Below are 17,716 nucleotides of genomic sequence, written 5' to 3' on the forward strand. Positions count from 1 at the left end.
GCCCAGCACTGTGTGGCTGCTGGTTACAGCCATGAACAAAAAGCAGTAGTCTTCAGGGCAAATCATTTGTTTTTCATGAGGGAAATGGATAAAAACAAATAAGTACACATCAGGGCTAACCATTGGAAAGCCAAGTAATGTAGGGTAAGGAAATGAAGAGAGACCAAAGGGAGAGGTTGTTTTCATAGGGAGGTCAGGCAAACTGGTGGCTGTGTTTCAAATTCATGTTTCCCCAGCATGGAGCCTAGTAGACAATTCTGGGCCATGGGAAATCCGTATCACCATTGTTCAAGCCTAGTTAAGCCGTGAGGCAAGGGTTGGGTTTCAAAGTCTAGGGTCTTTTTTGGTTGCACGTGGTTGTGTATGTCAAGGCTCACTTCTCAACCCTCTGGGCCCATATCTGATCCATTTTGCATTCCCAGAAGCCGTGTCTGGGTCTCGGACAGGGCAGGCTCTTGATGCTGCTTGTTCAGCATGGAGGAGCCTCCAGGAGAAGGGACAGCAAGGCTCAGCCTATCAGAGGCCAGCTCTGTGGCTTGAAGCTTGAGGCAGAGCTCAGCCACTTCCTGGTCTTGCTCATGGGGAATCAGAGACAGTCGGAACCCATTGAAAGGCTCCAGATGCCTCCCTGGCTAGACACCTCAGGCCTGAAGGTTTAGGGCTTGGAAGGAGGCCTTGGCCACAGTGACCACTTCTCTCACGGTGACTCAAGACTCTGCTCCAGGCGTGGCAGGGAATGGGGTGGGGTGAGCAGCTGGGAAGTATAAAGCCTGCTCCAGGCTGTCAGAGGCCAGTCAGTGGCTCCTGGGCTCTTTCAGGGCCTTATCCAGTGGTTGCCACCAGGAACAGACCAGGAGCACTGTGAGTCTCTCACCATGGCTACCACACCTGGGCGGGCCCTGGGCTCCCTCCTGCCCACCCTTCTGCTGGGACTCACAGGTGAGTGCTGATTCCTGCCCAGAGGGACCCTCAGGGCAGGCAAGGAGACCCCCAGGAATGACCAAATCCAGCCACTGTGTCTTTCTGAAGGGAGACTGAGGCTCAGAGGAGGTGACTGAGCTGTTTTCCCACCAGTCAGGTGCTGTTTTTCATCTTTTCTTCAATGTAGACCTTGTGGATAAAGGGAGTTGGTGGGAGCTTGGGGGTCAGAAGAGGAAGTGACCTAAGGGTGAGGGGCTCGGGGGATGTCGGGGGGGTAAAAGAGGAGCCCACCTCCCAGTTTTCCCAATGTCAGCTCTAGTCTGGGTAGCTACCTGTTCTGGGTCAGAGAGGGTGTAAGGGTGGAAAAGACAGAGAGAGAGAGAGAGAAAGAAAGAGAGAGAGAGAAGTCACTGGAGTGATGGAGCCTCTGGCATTGGAGGCATGGAAGAGTCCTGGACCCAAAGTCAGACAGGCCTTCTTATTACCCTCCCTCCTTAGCCACTGATAGGCTGTGTGACCTTGAGCAAGTCACAAGACCTTTCTGAATCTCTGTTTCCTTTTCTGGAAAGTGGGGACAATAATACCAGCCTCCCATAGCTGAGATGTGGAAGAAAAGAAGCACACATGGCTGAAAATGTTTTTGAACCACACAGTGCTGCGTGCAGGGTGGGTGATGAGGGCAGAGCACAATTCAGAAGGTACCAGAGCTGTGTGCTAAGAGGACAAATTCCTATGGCCTCCTGCGCTGCCCTCTGCCTGTCATCCTGCTTGTCATTGGTTGTTTATTTGCCTTTCCCCCCACCTGACCAGATGCTTCTCAAGGGTAGGGGTCCTGTCTGACTCATCTCTGTGGTCTCAGCACCCAGCTCTTGATCTGGTGCAGAGCAGGGGCTTAGGGAATGCTGTGAAGACTTGGGGAAGTTCCTGCTCCAGAGCTCTGCAGGGCTGTCCTTAGGAGGAGGGGTGAGTCTCATCCTGCAGTTTTCCTGGGAAAATTCTGGGAGACAGATCCCAGGTTATATCCCAGAAGGAGGAAATATTTTGTCATAGTCCTAGCTAGGTGTGAGGGTGAATGGAGCTGCTTCTCATGGAGACAGCTCCCTGTCACTGCAGGTAAGCAAGCAGACAATGGGAGTCTAGCGAGGTGTTGATGGGAGGGACTCGAGTAGGAGGGCCAGCCATCCCTGTTGGGGTGATTCTTGACTTCACACTCAAGTCCTTATAAACTTACATCCACAATGGAAATCCTGATTCATCACCATTCCCTTCCTATCCCAACTTGGTCCTTCTCCAGATCTTCCCATCTCAAAAAGTAGAGCTACCACCCACACAGCTGCTCTAGAGAAAACCTGGGAATTGTTGATCCATAATTCATTCTGTCCCTCACCCCCCATCCTGCCCATCACTGAGTCCTGTGGGCTGTATCTTCCAAATGTGTCTCGAGTCTCCTTTTCTCACCATCCTAGTCCAGGCTACCACCGCCTCGGCCTGGAGGCCTGTACCAGCTTCCCCACTGGTCTCCCTGCTTCCATTCCTGCCACGCTCCTTCCCATTCTCCACACAACAACCCCAGTTATCCTCTAAAAAATGTACATCAGACCACTTTACCCCTCTGTTAAAGTCTCTGCTGGTTTCCCATCACTCTCAGAATAGAATCAAGATCATCACCATGGTCCCCAGGCTCTTCTCACTCTGGACCTCTTTGCCATGACACGGGTCCTACAGACTTCTCAGTTTCTCAAGCCCACCAAGCCCTTCCTGCCCAAGGTCCTTCTCTCCTGCTGTCCCCGCTGTCTGGAATGTCCTTCCTCTGTCCCTTCCCATGGCTGGCTCCTATTCATTCCTGAGTTTCAGCTCAATGATGTCACCTCCTCAAGGAATTCTTCCCCAGCTGCCCTTCTAGAATAAGTCCTCCCTGTATTCTCCATCTGTGCACTCTTTGGGTTTCCTTGATGGCATTGGGCTCAGTTGTAATCACATTTGCATTTGCTTGTTCTCTCGTGATCAAATGCCGATATGCTGCCTGAAGACAGAATCAGACACAGCACCTAGTAGGTCCCCAGGGCCTGACACAGCTCTGGTGCCACTGGTGCCTGTGGGGTGTGTCCCACTCTCAATGTGCAGTCACGGTTGCTCTTTCCTTAGCTGGACAGCCCTTCATCTCTCTGACTGGTCCATCTCAGAGGACAAGCCCTGGAGACTCGGTGCCTTTCAACTGTACTGCTGGCCCCTTCAACTCCCAGAACTTCTCCCGGGACTTCAATGTTACCTGGTTGAAGGACAGTGATGAACATCCAGCCTCAGCTCAGCGCCTGGTGCCTGACAATGGAGGCAATGACTTCATCACCAGCAAGGCATGGGTGACACTGACGCGACAGGATGTCTCATCTGAGATCACCTGCAAAGTCACCCACAGGGCCCTGGCAGACCCCCTGAAAACAACCATGAATCTCTCCCAAGTGCTCCGAGGTGAATGGGCAGTCAAGTGGGGTGGACATTAACCCTGGAAGCATCCAGCTTTCAGGGTTTTTGCCCAAAGCCTCATTTCATAAATGGGGAAATGAAATTCCTCACGGATTTCTGATCATGTGGATTGTGGTTATAAGCGCAGGTTCCAGGGGCTCACTGTCTGGGTTTTAATCCTAGCTGTGCCACTTTAAAACTTGTGGGATCTTGCGAGTTACTTGACTATTTAATGCTGGTTTCTTTATATAATAGGAATAAAATGAGGACCTACTTTATAGGTGTCCTGTGAAGATTAAATGAATTATTCCTTATAAAACACACAAAACAGTGCCTGGCATGCAGTGACTTACTTATGAATGTTTGATCTTGTTATTATCTGGTCCCAGACTCCCTTTCTAAACATCTTTGTTCTATTAATGTCATTGTTACAGTTTTTTTTATTTAAAATGTTTATTATTCATTTAATAATAATGAATATCCACTGTATGCCAGACACTGTGCTCAGTGCTGGGGATGCAGCAATGAGCAGAATAAAGTCCCTGTCGTCATGGGCATCACCTTTTACTAATTCTTAAAATTATATTTTCTGATATGAAATATTTCAAAAATACAGAATATAGCAGACACCCATGTATCCTTACCCATATATATTTTTTGTTTGTTTGTTTGAGACAGAGTCTGGCTCTGTCACCCAGGCTGGAGTGCAGTGGTGTGATCTCGGCTCACTGCAACCTCCGCCTCCCGGGTTCATGCCATTCTCCTGCCTCAGCCTCCCGAGTAGCTGGGACTACAGGTGCGTGCCACCATGCCTGGCTAATTTTTTGTATTTTTAGTAGAGACGGGGTTTCGCCATGTTAGCCAGGATGGTCTCGATCTCCTGACCTCGTGATCCGCACACCTCAGCTTCACAAAGTGCTGGGATTACGGGCATGAGCCACTGCGCCTGGCCCCCCCTTACCCATATTTAATGAATATTAACATTTAGCCCTATTTGCTTTACATTGTGCATACAAGAAAAAATTATTACTTTAAAAAAAGGCGAGAGAACTTGAGGCTGTTCCCTGGGAGAGGGAAGCATGGGTGGCCATAGGCAGGGGCTGATTTCACCAGATCTTACTTCCTATTCCTCTGTCTAGTTGTCCCCACCCTGAAGATCACCACTGAACCCTCTGGGACCCATGTACATGTGCAAGACAGAGTGAATTTCACCTGCCATGTCCTCCACTTCTATCCCACCCACCTGCGACTCACCTGGATGGAGAACAGGCGCATGATCCAGACCCTGGTGTCCCCTCAGGTCACCAGAAATCCAGATGGGACATACTCTCTGGAGCACACGTGGCAGGCAGAGGCCACGCTGGAGGAGCGTGAGTTTGCTTGCTGGGTGGTCCACGATGAGCAGCCCCCACTCAAGACCAACGTCGCCCTGCAAGCCCGGCTGCACAGGCAGGGGAAAGGTGGGTGCAGCCTCTGGCCCAGCCCCTCTGGACATCCCCTGTGGGCAGCATGGCTGGGGAGGGTCAGAGACTCAGGGCGGCATTGGATGATGGTGAAGGAAGGAAGGGTACCCTCAGCTGGTGATACAACTCTCACACATTCGCCCCCAGACTCCACTTCTCATGCCTTCCTCCACACCCTCCCCAAGAAGAAAGGGTGGGACTCCCCTTCCCTAATTCCATGCATTCTTGACGTTGAAAGTCTCCACCTTAACACTTGACTGCAAGAAATGGCAGAGATTAAGGACTGCTGAGCACCAAAGTGCCTTCTAGAAAGGCTATTAATCAAGACTGGCACAGTTGAAAGTTCCTGGATGGCAACTTTAAACAGAGGCCAGAATTCTGAATTTAGCTGGAAAAGAGGGTCCATGCAGGGCCTTACATAGGGTCAGGGCAGGCCCTTACACGGGGCCAGGACAGACCCTTACACGGGGTCAGACAGGCCCTTACACGGGGTCAGTGCAAGCCCTTACATAGGGTCAGGACAGGCACTTACATGGAGTCAGGACAGGCCCTTTGAGTCAGTGCAGGCCCTTACATGGGGTCAGAACAGATCCTCCTCCTCCTTTCCCCTTCCTTTTCCCCCTCACTTTCCTTCTCCTTCCATCCTTCTCTTTTTCCTTGTCCTCTTCACTTTCTCCCTTTTTTGAGTGTTTTTACATTATCTTCTTCTTATTTTTTTAACTTTGGTTTTAGGTCGGGGCCCACGTGCAGGTTTTTATATAGGTAAATTGTGTGTGGAGGAGTTTGGTGTACAGCCTCTGTTATTTTTTGACTTTTTAATAATAGCCATTCTGGCTGGTGTGGGATGGTATCTCATTGTGGTTTTTATTTGCATTTCTTTAATGATTAGTGATGAACATTTTTTCACATGCTTGTTTGCCGCGGGTGTGTCTTCTTTTGAAAAGTAGCTGTTCACATCCTTTGCCCACTTTTTAATGGTGTTTTTTTTTTTTACTTGTTAGTTTATTTAAGTTCCTTATAGATTGTGGATCTTAGACCTTTGTCGGATGCATACTTTGCGAATATTTTCTCCCATTTTGTGGGTCGTCTGTTGGCTCTGCTGATAGTTTCTCTGGCCCACCTTGCCTTCTGGAATCTCCTCTACCTCCGTCTGTCTCACTCTTTGCGTCCTCAAACTGTTTTCTCCACAAGAGGGAGCTGTCTGCTGGCAGTTCAGACCCAGAGAGCGCGGGCTGCTTTCCTTCGGTCCAGCTTGGATGAGCTTGGGAGAATGAATTACTGGCCCAGAGTGGGCCGGCTGGGTGGTGGGGGCGGACAGTGTCTGAGAGGGTGGGTGGAGGTTGTTAGGATTGGCTGGGCCTTGTGAGCTAGGGGTAAGCCAGCAATATGGACTCACAGCCCTCCAGAACCACGTGAAGTCAGAAAGGACAGTTCCTTGTGGGCAGTGAGGGTGTATGCTTCTGTGTACGAGTATTACAGCGCAGGCCACTGCCAGAGCAAGGGTGCCGGACCGACAACAACAGCCCATCTTCCCACCAGGGCCCTCCACCTCGCATTCTCTCTCTCCCTGACGGAATTGGCCTCTTATCTGGCTGCTGTAAGAATTCTTAAGGGGAATGATCCGCCACTCAGCTTTCAATCTCCCCGTGCCTTTTTGTCTGTTGTCCAGCAGAAATAAGAAAAACACTCACCCAGCAGGATATACAGGTCTGGCTGAAAAACTCAAAACTGGTCCTTTCTGATCAGAAGCAAGTTACAATATTTCTTTATTGACTCATGCTGGTTTTTTCTTCTTTTATTTTTCTCTTTTGCCTGCATACAGTATATCTGGCCCACTGCTGCAACATTAACCCCCTGGGAGCATCCTTTTGATTATACAGCTCCGCTATGTAGCTTTGTGGGGCCCCGTGGTCTGCAGGGGGAAGGGCAGCCCCTTCCTTTTCTGGCATTTAGGCCCCTTTCTATTTGGTGTTAACAAAGCATTGCAGCTATCCTTCCCCAACCTGGCCCATAAATGCCTTCATCAGCACCCTCACCTGTTATGCACTCCCCACTCTGTGTCTCTGTTCCTACTGGCTGACACCCGTAGAGCATTTACTGCACACCAGGCATCCTCAAATACATTATCTGATCCTACAACAGAGCCCAGAGCTAGCACAGCAACCAAGGTCTCAGAGGTTCCAAACAGCATAGCTGGGGTTAGAATGCAGGCATGTCTGTTCAAAAATTGAATGTGTTTTTCTGCATTTTTCTTTCCTGTCCTGCCCGAGAATACAAAGCTTAGTGTTATCTCAAGTCTCTTCTCAAATCTCAATTTTAAATGCTCTATTTCTGGTATTTATTTCTTCCTGAATTGTGTGGTCTTATCTGTCCATACCAGTTAGTTCTCACAATTGGTACTTAAACTACAAGGGCATTCCCAAAGTCCCCCGACCTGGGGTTTTATTCCATTTACACCCATCTTCCATGATTAGACTCTCACATCCTTGAAGCAGGGACTGGCTTTTATGTTTCGAGGTGGCCAAACGTTGGAGTCAAACAGATCAGTGTCCCCAGCCATGTGACCTAAGACAAAACAACTCCCTTTCTTTTTTTGAGATGGAGTTTTGCTCTTATTGCCCGGGCTGGAGTGCAATGGTGTGATTTCAGTTCACTGCAATCTCTGCCTCTAGGGTTCAAGTGATTCTCCTGCCTCAGCTTCCCAAGTACACACCAAGGCACACACCACCATGGCCAGCTAATTTTGTATTTTTAGTAGAGATGGGGTTTCACCGTGTTGGTCAGGCTGGTCTCGAACTCCTGACTCAGGTGATCCACCTGCCTCAGCCTCCCAAAGTGCTGGGTTACAGGTGTGAGCCACTGCACCTGGCCGCAACTCCCTTTCTGAGTCAAGTTTTCAATCGGTGCAATGACAATTGTTATACCCACCTCAAAGAGCCCTGCTTAAGATTCTTTTCCTTGACTCCTGCCTGGCATCTGGACAATGGGGCCCATAGCAAGTTCTCTGCAGTGACTGTTTGCAGTCTCCATAGTGCCTAGCCCAGAGCTGAGCTGCAAGTAGGACAATATTAAAGGTCATTGGTTAATATAGAGCCAACTGTGCAGAAGTAGAGGTAGCTATGATGTAACAGAAAAAGGCCTTGACTTGGAGTCAGAATTCCTGGGTTACAATGTCAGTTCTGTTCACTGTGAGGCCCTTGGATGAGTCACTAACCCTCCCTGGGCCTTTTCTTTATCTGTTAATATTAAAAATATGATTAATAATAATTCCTTGGATGGTCATTGTGAGTATATGGTGCTGAGGGCTACCGTTTATATAGTGATTACTGTGTGCCACATATTCTACACTACTTACATCACTTAATTTATTAATTAACTCTGAGAGAAATGCAAATCAAAACCACAATTAGATACCATCTCACAGCAGTTAGAATGGCGAGTATTAAAAACTCAAGAAATGACAGATGCTGGCAAGGCTGTGGAGAAATAGGAACACTTTTACGCTGTTGGTGGGAATGTAAATTAGTTCAACCATTGTGGAAGACAGTGTGGTGATTCCTCAAGGATCTAGAACCAGAAATACCATTTGACCCAGCAATCCCATTACTGGGTACATACCCAAAGGAATATAAATCATTCTATTACAAAGATACATACATGGGTATGTTCATTGCAGCATTACTCACAATAGCAAAGCAGTAAAATTAATTCCTTGACATGGAATCAACCCAAATGCCCATCAGTGATAGACTAGATAAATAAAGTGTGGTACATATACCCCATGGAATACTATGCAGCCATAAGAAGGAATGAGATTGTGTCCTTTGCAGGGACATGGATAAAGCTGGAAGCCATCATCCTCAGCAGACTAATGCAGGAAGAGAAACTCAAACACTGCATGTTCTCACTCATAAGTGGGAGCTGAACAATGAGAACACATGGACACATGGAGGACAACAACACACACCAAGGCCTGTTGCAGCGGGTGAGGGGAAGGAGAGCATCAGGACCAAAAGCTAATGCATGCGGGGCTTAATACCTAGGTGACGGGTTGATAGGTGCAGCAAACCACCATGGCACATGTTTACCTATGTAACGAACCTGCACATTCTGTACATGTATCCCAGAACTTAAATAAAATTTAAAAAAAGAAAGAAAAGAAAAATGTACTTCATCAAACCTAATGGCTAAATAAACAAAGGAAATCTGAATTTAATTATACTCCAGATATCAAAATGGGATGAATAATTGTTAAAAAATTTAAGCCACTCTTCTTCTATTAAAAAAAATCACTCCCATTTTACAGATGAGAAAACTGAGGCTCAGAGAGTTAAGTTGCTTGGGCTCCAGTGGAGAGTGGAAATGTAAACTTGGGTTGAGTGAGATCCTAAAGCCTGTGCTCCCAACCTTTTCTCTATGGTTCTAACCTCTTCTCCATGACCCCGGCCTCTGAGAAATGAGGTTCTCTTCCATTTTCAAAGACTGAGGGTGGGGCTGAGTGACAGTAAGGGGTGCTGACCCTGGAGACTGACTACCTGGCTAAGATCCCAGCTCTGCCATTGACTAATGGACCTTAGACAAGTTACTTAGCCTGCCTGGCCTCAGTTTCCTCATCTGTGAAATGGGGATAGTAACAGCTCCCACTTCTGAGGGCTGCTGTGAGAACTCAGTGACTTAGGGAAGAGCCTGTAGGCAGGGTAAGTGCCAAGTGAGTGTTCGCTACGCAGTATCTGTAGGAGTTGACCTCCTTACAAACTGCTGTTGCCCATTGCTACAGTTTCACTGTCTGGCCTCCGTTATCAGATTCAGAAACTGGTTCCTATCAGAACATAACCTTTACATCTTATGAAAGAGGAAGCAATGGGCTTCTTGGCAGATGTTGTGTATTTGTTCACACTGGGGTTCAGGCACCTCTGTGCCCTCTCATGGGAGGGGTCTATCCTTGCAGGCCAGAGTGTCCAGCCTTACAAGTTGCAAGGCCCCCTTCAGCGATCTGAGCCCGGCACAAGGATCCGATTGACCTACACATCCTCTGGGTTCTCGACACACCAGGTTACTGTGACCTGGCTTAAAAACAAACACGAGCTCCCAAACCCCCAGACCAGCGTCCAGTACAGTGGACACACCTACAATGTGACCAGCAGTGTGCTTGTCCTGCTGACGGATGATGATGTGTTCTCCCACGTCGTTTGCCATGTCGAGCACAAGTTGATGCGGTTTTTCCAGAAAACCATTGGCCTGGACCAGTACCTCCGGGGTAAGATCTCTCTCTCTGCTCAGCTGAGGTAGTGCAGCGTTGGGGTGGGGACTTCTCTGAGCCTCAGTTTCCTCAATGAAAAATGAGGAAGAACCTTTAATGATAAGCAAGCACATCCCTTGTTTGACTGAGGCAAGAATTTAATGAAATAATACCTGTAAAGCATGTAAGACAGTGCCTTGCTCATACTAACTACCCAGAAGTGGCAATTGTTGTTGTTGTTATTATTATTATTTACAGCACTTCTCAGAACTCACTTCTTTCATCTGTAAAATGGAGACAGGATATCTTCTGGGAATTCAATTTTATTATTATCATTATTTTATAGGAAGAAGACTTGAAGGGCTTGGGAAACTAAATTCTAGGGCCTATGGTGTCTTTAGATGGGTTGAACCAATGCTTGGCAGATCTGTGAATTCCGTGAGGTCATAAAGTATCATGCCTAGAAGAAATCTTAACAATCATCCCATTGTTCTGACAACTGTAAAAGTCAGAGAAGGCAAGTGAGTGGTCCAAGCTTGCATAGCAGTAAAATTAATTCCTTGAATGTATATTGGACTTTAAAATTTACAAACTATATCTCTCTTCATTTTCTCATTCACAAAATAGGGGGAGAAGTGTGCTATTGGGAAGTAAACACATCATGTTACATGGCGGAAAATATTGGTAGTAACGTCTCAAACGTTTACAGCACACAGACAGTAAAGCACACCCATGTGAATGGACTTTAATGCATAGAACTTCCCTATACTGTTTGTGCCATTTGTGGGTTACAGAAGGAAACTGAGGCTCAAAGAAGTGAAGGCTGCTTAAGGTTGTAAAGCTGGTGAGTGAGAAACCTTGGCATGAATTCCAGCTTCCAACTCTGCTCTATTTACCAGTTGTGGGATCTCCTGCAAGTTGCTTATGTTCTCCCATCCTCAGTATCTTTGTCTGTAAAATAGAGAAATTATAGTTCAGGGAATCTTCCTTATCTGAGTATTTATCATGTAATTCTCTGGAGCTTGGACATGGTGTTGAGAAGCAAAAGTTATAGAAAATACAAATTTTCAAAAATAAATCGATTACATATAAAATTAGCTCCCACTCCAAGCCCCTCCCTACTCAACACTGCATGCATCTCAGGGCTGTGCTTCCTCTCGTGGAAATATCTTTGTGGGTGTCTTTATTTGGGTTCCCCTGAAAGCAGAGCCTGAACCCAGGACTTGGGGGTAGGTGGTTGGAGAGTGATGCTGAGAGGTTGGGATGGGGGAGCAGAGAGAGAGATACTAGCTTTGCAGGGGGTCGGCCAAGAAAGAGTGAGTTATTGAGCTGGATGGCCCTGTGGAAAACTGGGGCCCAATGACACTGGAGACCCTCTGAAGAACTGGGTAGACTATGCCTGAGAATTGTCTCATGAAGGAGGAGAGGTGGGGATGTGCCTGCAGCGGGGAGGTGGCATTTCATGTTTACAGAGAAATCCGAGGCAGAGAAGAGGAAAGGGTTTTGGAAGCCCAAGGTGGGACTTGGTGTGAGTAGTACTGTCTTGCACCACTGTGCTGAGGTCAGGCAGCTGGGAGAGGAGGCATGGAGCCCAGAAACCCTCTGCTATAGGAGGTTGGTCTTGCGTTGATTGATGTGTGGCAAACCTCACACCATCTTGTGCAAATAGAATCCATATCCATTGCAAAGTGCAATCTGAGATCTTGAAAAAGTTGTACTTCAAGAAGTTGAGGCAGGTGATATTGGGGAGCTGCAAGGATCACAAGCAAAGCCTTTGAGTGTTAAAAATGGAATCATAATAATAAGAAAAAATTCACGATGCTAATGATACTGTGGGCACTTCAAAAGAGAGCACTTCGATTAAAAGATGCCCCTATGAAAATTGATAGAACACTCAAATAATTTCAAATGATTTTTCAAAATTACTCTTTAATGATAGTGCTATAAATGTGAGATGTGAAATGATGGATTTGTTGGTACTATAGTATAAATTCTGGAAAAAAAATGATGCCAGCTTCCATCCACTCCTAACAATTATTCTTCTAAGAGTTGGTGCCTCTTTGCAATTATACTATATATTTATATGCAAATATAAATTAAGTAAATTTTTTAAAATTTAAATGCTTTTCAAGATGACGTTCCAACCAATTCCTTTTTTACAATTTCTATGAAATTGAGGCCTGATTTTGTATAGGCTGCTTCTAAGTGGCACCTTTTTTTCTGACACCAAGTAGCTTCAGTGTTTACATTATTTGGTTTTGTGAGAATTGAATAAGAGAATGCATGCACACTGCCTCAAACACTGACATTCAGAGGATGGGAGCAGTTGTCATCAGCTGTGCCCAGGCCTTTGTCCTCCCAACACTGGCCTGGACACCAGACAGCCAGGAAAACTCACTAGCGGTTGAAATGGGCCATCTCAGCCTCTTGTCCTTTTTTATTTTTTTTGATCCTTGCCACCTTCTAGAACTCATGACAGTTGTGTGGAGGCACCTTACCCTGCCCTCTTCTCCATGGGCACCACCCCAGTTACCAGGGCTTCAACACCCAGAGTCCTCCATTCTCAGGCTTTGCTCTTTTCTTGGTGAGATCCCTGTGCTCTCCCTGTGTGCTGAAAGGGAAAGACTAAGTGCAGGTAATAAGCTCAGGGAGGGTGTCTGCCTCAGCTGCCATTAGCAACATCATTGATAGACTTTTACAAGTCTGGGTAGATTGAGGATGAGAAAAGAATATTTGGGAGTTGGATTCCTGTAACTCCTTCAAATTGCACTACAGAAAGAGTTGTTTCCTCTACCCTAGACCAAGAGCTGAAATCTCTCTTAACTAGGCCCATGAGAGCTGATCTGACCTCAGAGAATTTCATAATTTTAGAGTCTTATAAACAGAGGGAAAGTGACTTGTATAGGCTCACAGTTGGCTATGGTATCAGTGCAAGGACCAGAATCCAGATCTCCCAGCCCTCAGTTTAGTGTTAGAGCTGCATCGTGTTGTGCGTTCATAAGAAGTCTATCGAAATATTTAGTGTTTTATAGGACTTCAACTTTGTCTTGTTTTCCTTATTGTGAATACATTCTATTGCATAGCTGAAAATCTGGCTGAAAAAATTCTAGAAGTCATTAGATCATAATTTTGGAAGCCTAGAATCATAAATGCTTATAGCCTTATAGTTTGGGTGTTTGAATAGCACAAAGGTAAAACCTACTGTCTCTGGTGTAATCCCACCTTTGCTAGTTGTGCCCTCAGGCAAGTTACTTAACCTCCATAATCTGAAGTTCCTTCCCATGTACAATTTTAATATCTTGGATTCTAAGACTTAGAGTCTATGAATCTTCAAATCTTAAAATTATCTAGTCATAGAGTAAGTTAAATGATTTGTAGCTTCTTCAGTGGAATTCATACCTCATCTTTTCATCTTTAATGACCAAAGTGGAAAAGAAAAGAAAGATTAAATGACTTTCTTCAATCCCATCCATCCATCCACTCATCCATCCACCCACCCATCCATCCATCCATCTATCCATCCTTCCGCTCATCCATCCACCCACCCATCCATCCATCTATCTATCCATCCATCCATCCATCCATCCATCCATCCATCCATCCAGGCATGCGTTCACTCATGAATTTGTGCTGTCATTCAATCATGCATTTCCTTATGTGTGCATTTGTTAACCAATACCTAAAGTATTCCTCTGTGGCAGGCTCTGGTTAGGCTCTAGGCAGATGACTTCATCCTCAGGGAGCCCCCAGGCACCTACAGATGGCTTCCCACAATAACTGTTTGCTTTCTCTGGGCTTTGTCAGTTCCTCCTACAGTGACAGTGTCCCAGTCTTCCACCTCCTCCAGCTTGGTGGCTGCTACTTGCCTCGTGCAGAGATTCTATCCACAAAACGTGCACCTCGCCTGGCTAGAGGACTGCCATACACTCAAAGGCACTGAGCAACCCACATTAAAGAAGAATGATGATGGGTCCTACACCCTGGAAAACCTGCTGCTGGTGAATGCATCAGTGCAGGGGCCTGAGCGGGTGCTCACCTGCATGGTGGAACATGAGGGACAGCCTCCCAAACGGGCCAACCTCATACTGTCCACAGCAGCCCACACCGCTTATAAGCCCATTGGGAGCACAGGTAAGTTCACTTCTTCTTTTATGAGCACCTGGGGTCACTTCTGTATCCTGAGTGGATTTCAGAAGGTACTGGGAGGAGAGGGAGCTTGATAATCAATGAGGTCTTATCCCACTTGAGAGTCTGTGATTCCTTAAATAACCAGAATGGTTTCTGGCCAGTGAATTCCTTTAAATCTGGCCATCCTGAAAGGTTCTTTAATTTCTGTGGAAAGAGTGATCTCCTGGCTCAATCTTCTTCAAAATTCCCAAGAGAGAGTTCAGCTTAGTGCACTCACTACTGGTGCTTCTGAGATGGTTGTCAGCAAGGCTGTCTTGTTTAAAATATTTGTTTCAGTTATATGGAGGCGAGCTTGCATGCATATAAAACCTGCTTGCATGATGTCTGCTCCAATGATAGAATAGCCTCTTCCACTTGATTCTTGCACAGGCAGTTCACCCCTGTGTGCTTCAGTCTGCTCATCTGTAGATAGTGTCTAATAAAGGTTCCTAATTCATTGTCTTTATGAAGATTAAATGAATTAATACATGTAAACTTTATGTATGGTCTACAATAAATGTCAGCTATTGATATCTATTATTTGAATTCAGGTAAGATTATTTTAAAATTTAGTTGCCAGTAGTTACAGCTTTGTAAACTTAGGCAGCTGAGTCAATTACCTTCCCATAACCTCAGTTTACTCATCTAGAAAATGGTGCTAATGATACCAAACTCTTAAGATTGTAGCAAAGTTAGATTAAATGACTACAGGCCTTCAGGACATGGAGCTGATTATATTATACTTAGGTTTGTGCCTCTAAAGCCTAGCACAGTGGCTGGTATGTGTCAGATATTCAAATCAGCATTTGTTGAGCCAAATTCAAGGTGAGGCTTACAGGTCAAGGTCAACTCTTATTTCCAAGAGAGAACTAAATGTAGAGAGAAGACATGGGTTTGGAATCAGAATCAGGTGCAACCTGCAAGCTCTAGAACTTCTTGACTACATGACCTCAGAGAGGGCATTTAAACTCACAGAGCCACCGTGTGATGGCTCCTTCTATCCTTTGGCATCCAGGTCCAGAGATGCCTGCCCTTATCTTTGTGGTTTTCCTCCTGGGCCTCAAGGTGCTGCTGGTGATGAGTTTCACAGTGACCTACATCTGCAGGAGGTGGAACCTGTGATAGGTGAGCATAGGATGGGCTTTAGTCTTCAGTACTGGGTGACAGACTGGCAAGAGGCCTATAGGGCAAGCCCACAAAGTCACTGGGGCCCTCAAGAGTGATCCAGCCTCAAGGGAAGGTTGGGAACACTCTTTATTTTCTCCAAATGTTTTTTGGGATTCCTGGAGTCTTTCAACTCCGTGCATTGTGTAGTGCCCTGGAGGTGGAAAGGTTTCAAATTCCATTCTTTGGGACCCTGGAGATGGGAGGAGGGGGTCCAAGGTATGGTAGTGGTATGAATGTTGAGACCCAAACTCCAGAGTCCCCCAATACACTGTTACATGTTTCAGTTTTCATATGAAATATTTTGGGGATGCATAAGGAAAGTATTGCTAAAATCAATGAATAGAACCTACTCAAGGGACTTGGAGGTTCTGACTAGCGGCAAAGATGAATGTGGGTATGGGAGAGAGTTTAGAACCCAGAAAGTGGCGTTGGGGTGTAATGAGTAGGGGCTTTATTTCTGATCTGTGCCACGAATCCAGACCAAGCAGAATACCTGCCGTATAGTAGGTGCTCAATAAATATTTGTGAAATTAATACATGAATAAACAAACACGGGAATGAATGATTTTTTTTTCTCTACAGCCCCTGCATGCCCTGTGATACATTACCTCCAGCCCTCTCCAAGGGGTTCAAGCAGGGAGAAGCTGCAAGGACTTATAGGTCACTAAAGACCCCTTTATTCCATCCCTGCCACCCCCATCATGGACACGCTCCCTTCCACACACCTTCCTGGTGTTCCTTCCCTCAGAGCTTTGGAGCTGAGTCAGGGAAGGATTTTCTTCATGAGGACTCCAGGGATGTCTTGACCCTGATGTACTGAGCTTCAAATTGGCCCTGCTTCCACCCAAGAGAATTAAACTGATCAAGAAAAGAAGTTTCCATTCTGCCCTCGGTCATGAACAATCCTTAATTTTCAGAGCAGTTTTTACTTCTGTGCAGGGCTTTTGAAAATATGATTTCATTTTAACACACATATATTTTGAAATCACTAGTAAGTTGCATAAGCATTTTTCTCTTCTGAAATGTACAGAAAAAATACAAACAATACCCATGGACCTACCATCCTATCTTTTAAAAATAGTAACATTTGCCATTATGATCTTCAGTTCTTTTAAAACAAACAAACAAACAAAAAAACACAGTTCTGAATTTGTTCATCATTCTCAAGCATGATTTTGTAACTTCATAACATATGTATAAATCCTTAAGCAATGTATAGTATTACTTTTCATATTTTAACATTATATAAATGCTATGACACTGCACACAGCACTCTGGAACTTTATTTTTTATGCTTAACACAGTTTGTGAGGTTTATTTCTGTTGATATATGGAGCTACATTTTATTAATTTTCCACTGTTCTGTGGTCTTCTATTGTAAGAATATGCCAAAATTTATCAATTCTTCTCAAGACGGATTTTGAAGCTTCATTCAGTGTTTTGCTAGTACAACTTTGCAACAAACATTCTTTTATTTGTTTCCCTGGGCATGTGTGGGAGAGTCTGCGTTGTTCCTCTAGCTTGGTGCACAAACCTGCAGTATTGGTATGATTTGGGAGCTTTTGTTACATAAAAAAAATTTCCAATTGTTGCTTAAGTTTTACTCTTTCCATTTATCCCTTTCATCTCACTACATATATATATACATATATATAATATTTTTGAATGTTTATTGCATTTTTTAAATAGATACCTTTTAGGAAGTTAAAGAGTTAAGGAGTATTCCTTTCTTCTATTCCGATATTAATGTATTTTAAAATCAAACAAAAGCAAAAGAAATCATCACCAGCAGACATGAATTATAAGAAATACTAGTGGACACCCTTCAGGCACAAAGAAAATGACACCAGATGTAAATCTGGATCCATACAAAAGAATGAGGAACAGAAAAAGTAAATAGATGCATAAATTTAAAAGACATTTAAACAAAATCTATAGATGATAAGTGAATGTTTAAAGCTAAAAATAATAACGCAGTGTGGATGTTATGATAATAACGCATTAATATCATATAATACCTGATACAATGGCACAAAGGCTGGGAGAGGGAATTGGATGTGCACAGCCAGAGTATTCCTATATTATATATACATACATACGTACATACAGTGGTATAAATATTGGGACTTCTTTTTCAGGATCACTGTATATTTTTATATTTTTTCATGTTGTCTTTTATGTCATTTACAAACAGCTTTGTTTTTTAATATAAACCTTGTGCACTTTTATTAAATTTATCTTTTTAATACTTAAATGTAAGATCTGGAACTATAAAAAGAAGAAAACTTGGGAAAAG

The 17,716-nt window shown here is 44.9% G+C and overlaps 1 gene segment (V, D, J or C); it reads left to right on the forward strand.

The window, feature by feature from the left end:
• The first annotated feature begins 455 nt into the window (after positions 1–455).
• On the forward strand, positions 456–17,014 carry LOC100443722 (tyrosine-protein phosphatase non-receptor type substrate 1-like). The segment is given in 6 exon segments: positions 456–939; positions 3,067–3,390; positions 4,524–4,844; positions 13,891–14,217; positions 15,319–15,378; positions 16,003–17,014. Coding segments are annotated over 6 exon segments (1,182 nt in total).
• The last annotated feature ends 702 nt before the right edge of the window (positions 17,015–17,716 follow it).

Source organism: Pongo abelii, chromosome 21 (genome assembly GCF_028885655.2).
Source record: "Pongo abelii isolate AG06213 chromosome 21, NHGRI_mPonAbe1-v2.0_pri, whole genome shotgun sequence".
Taxonomy (NCBI): Eukaryota; Metazoa; Chordata; class Mammalia; order Primates; family Hominidae; genus Pongo; species Pongo abelii.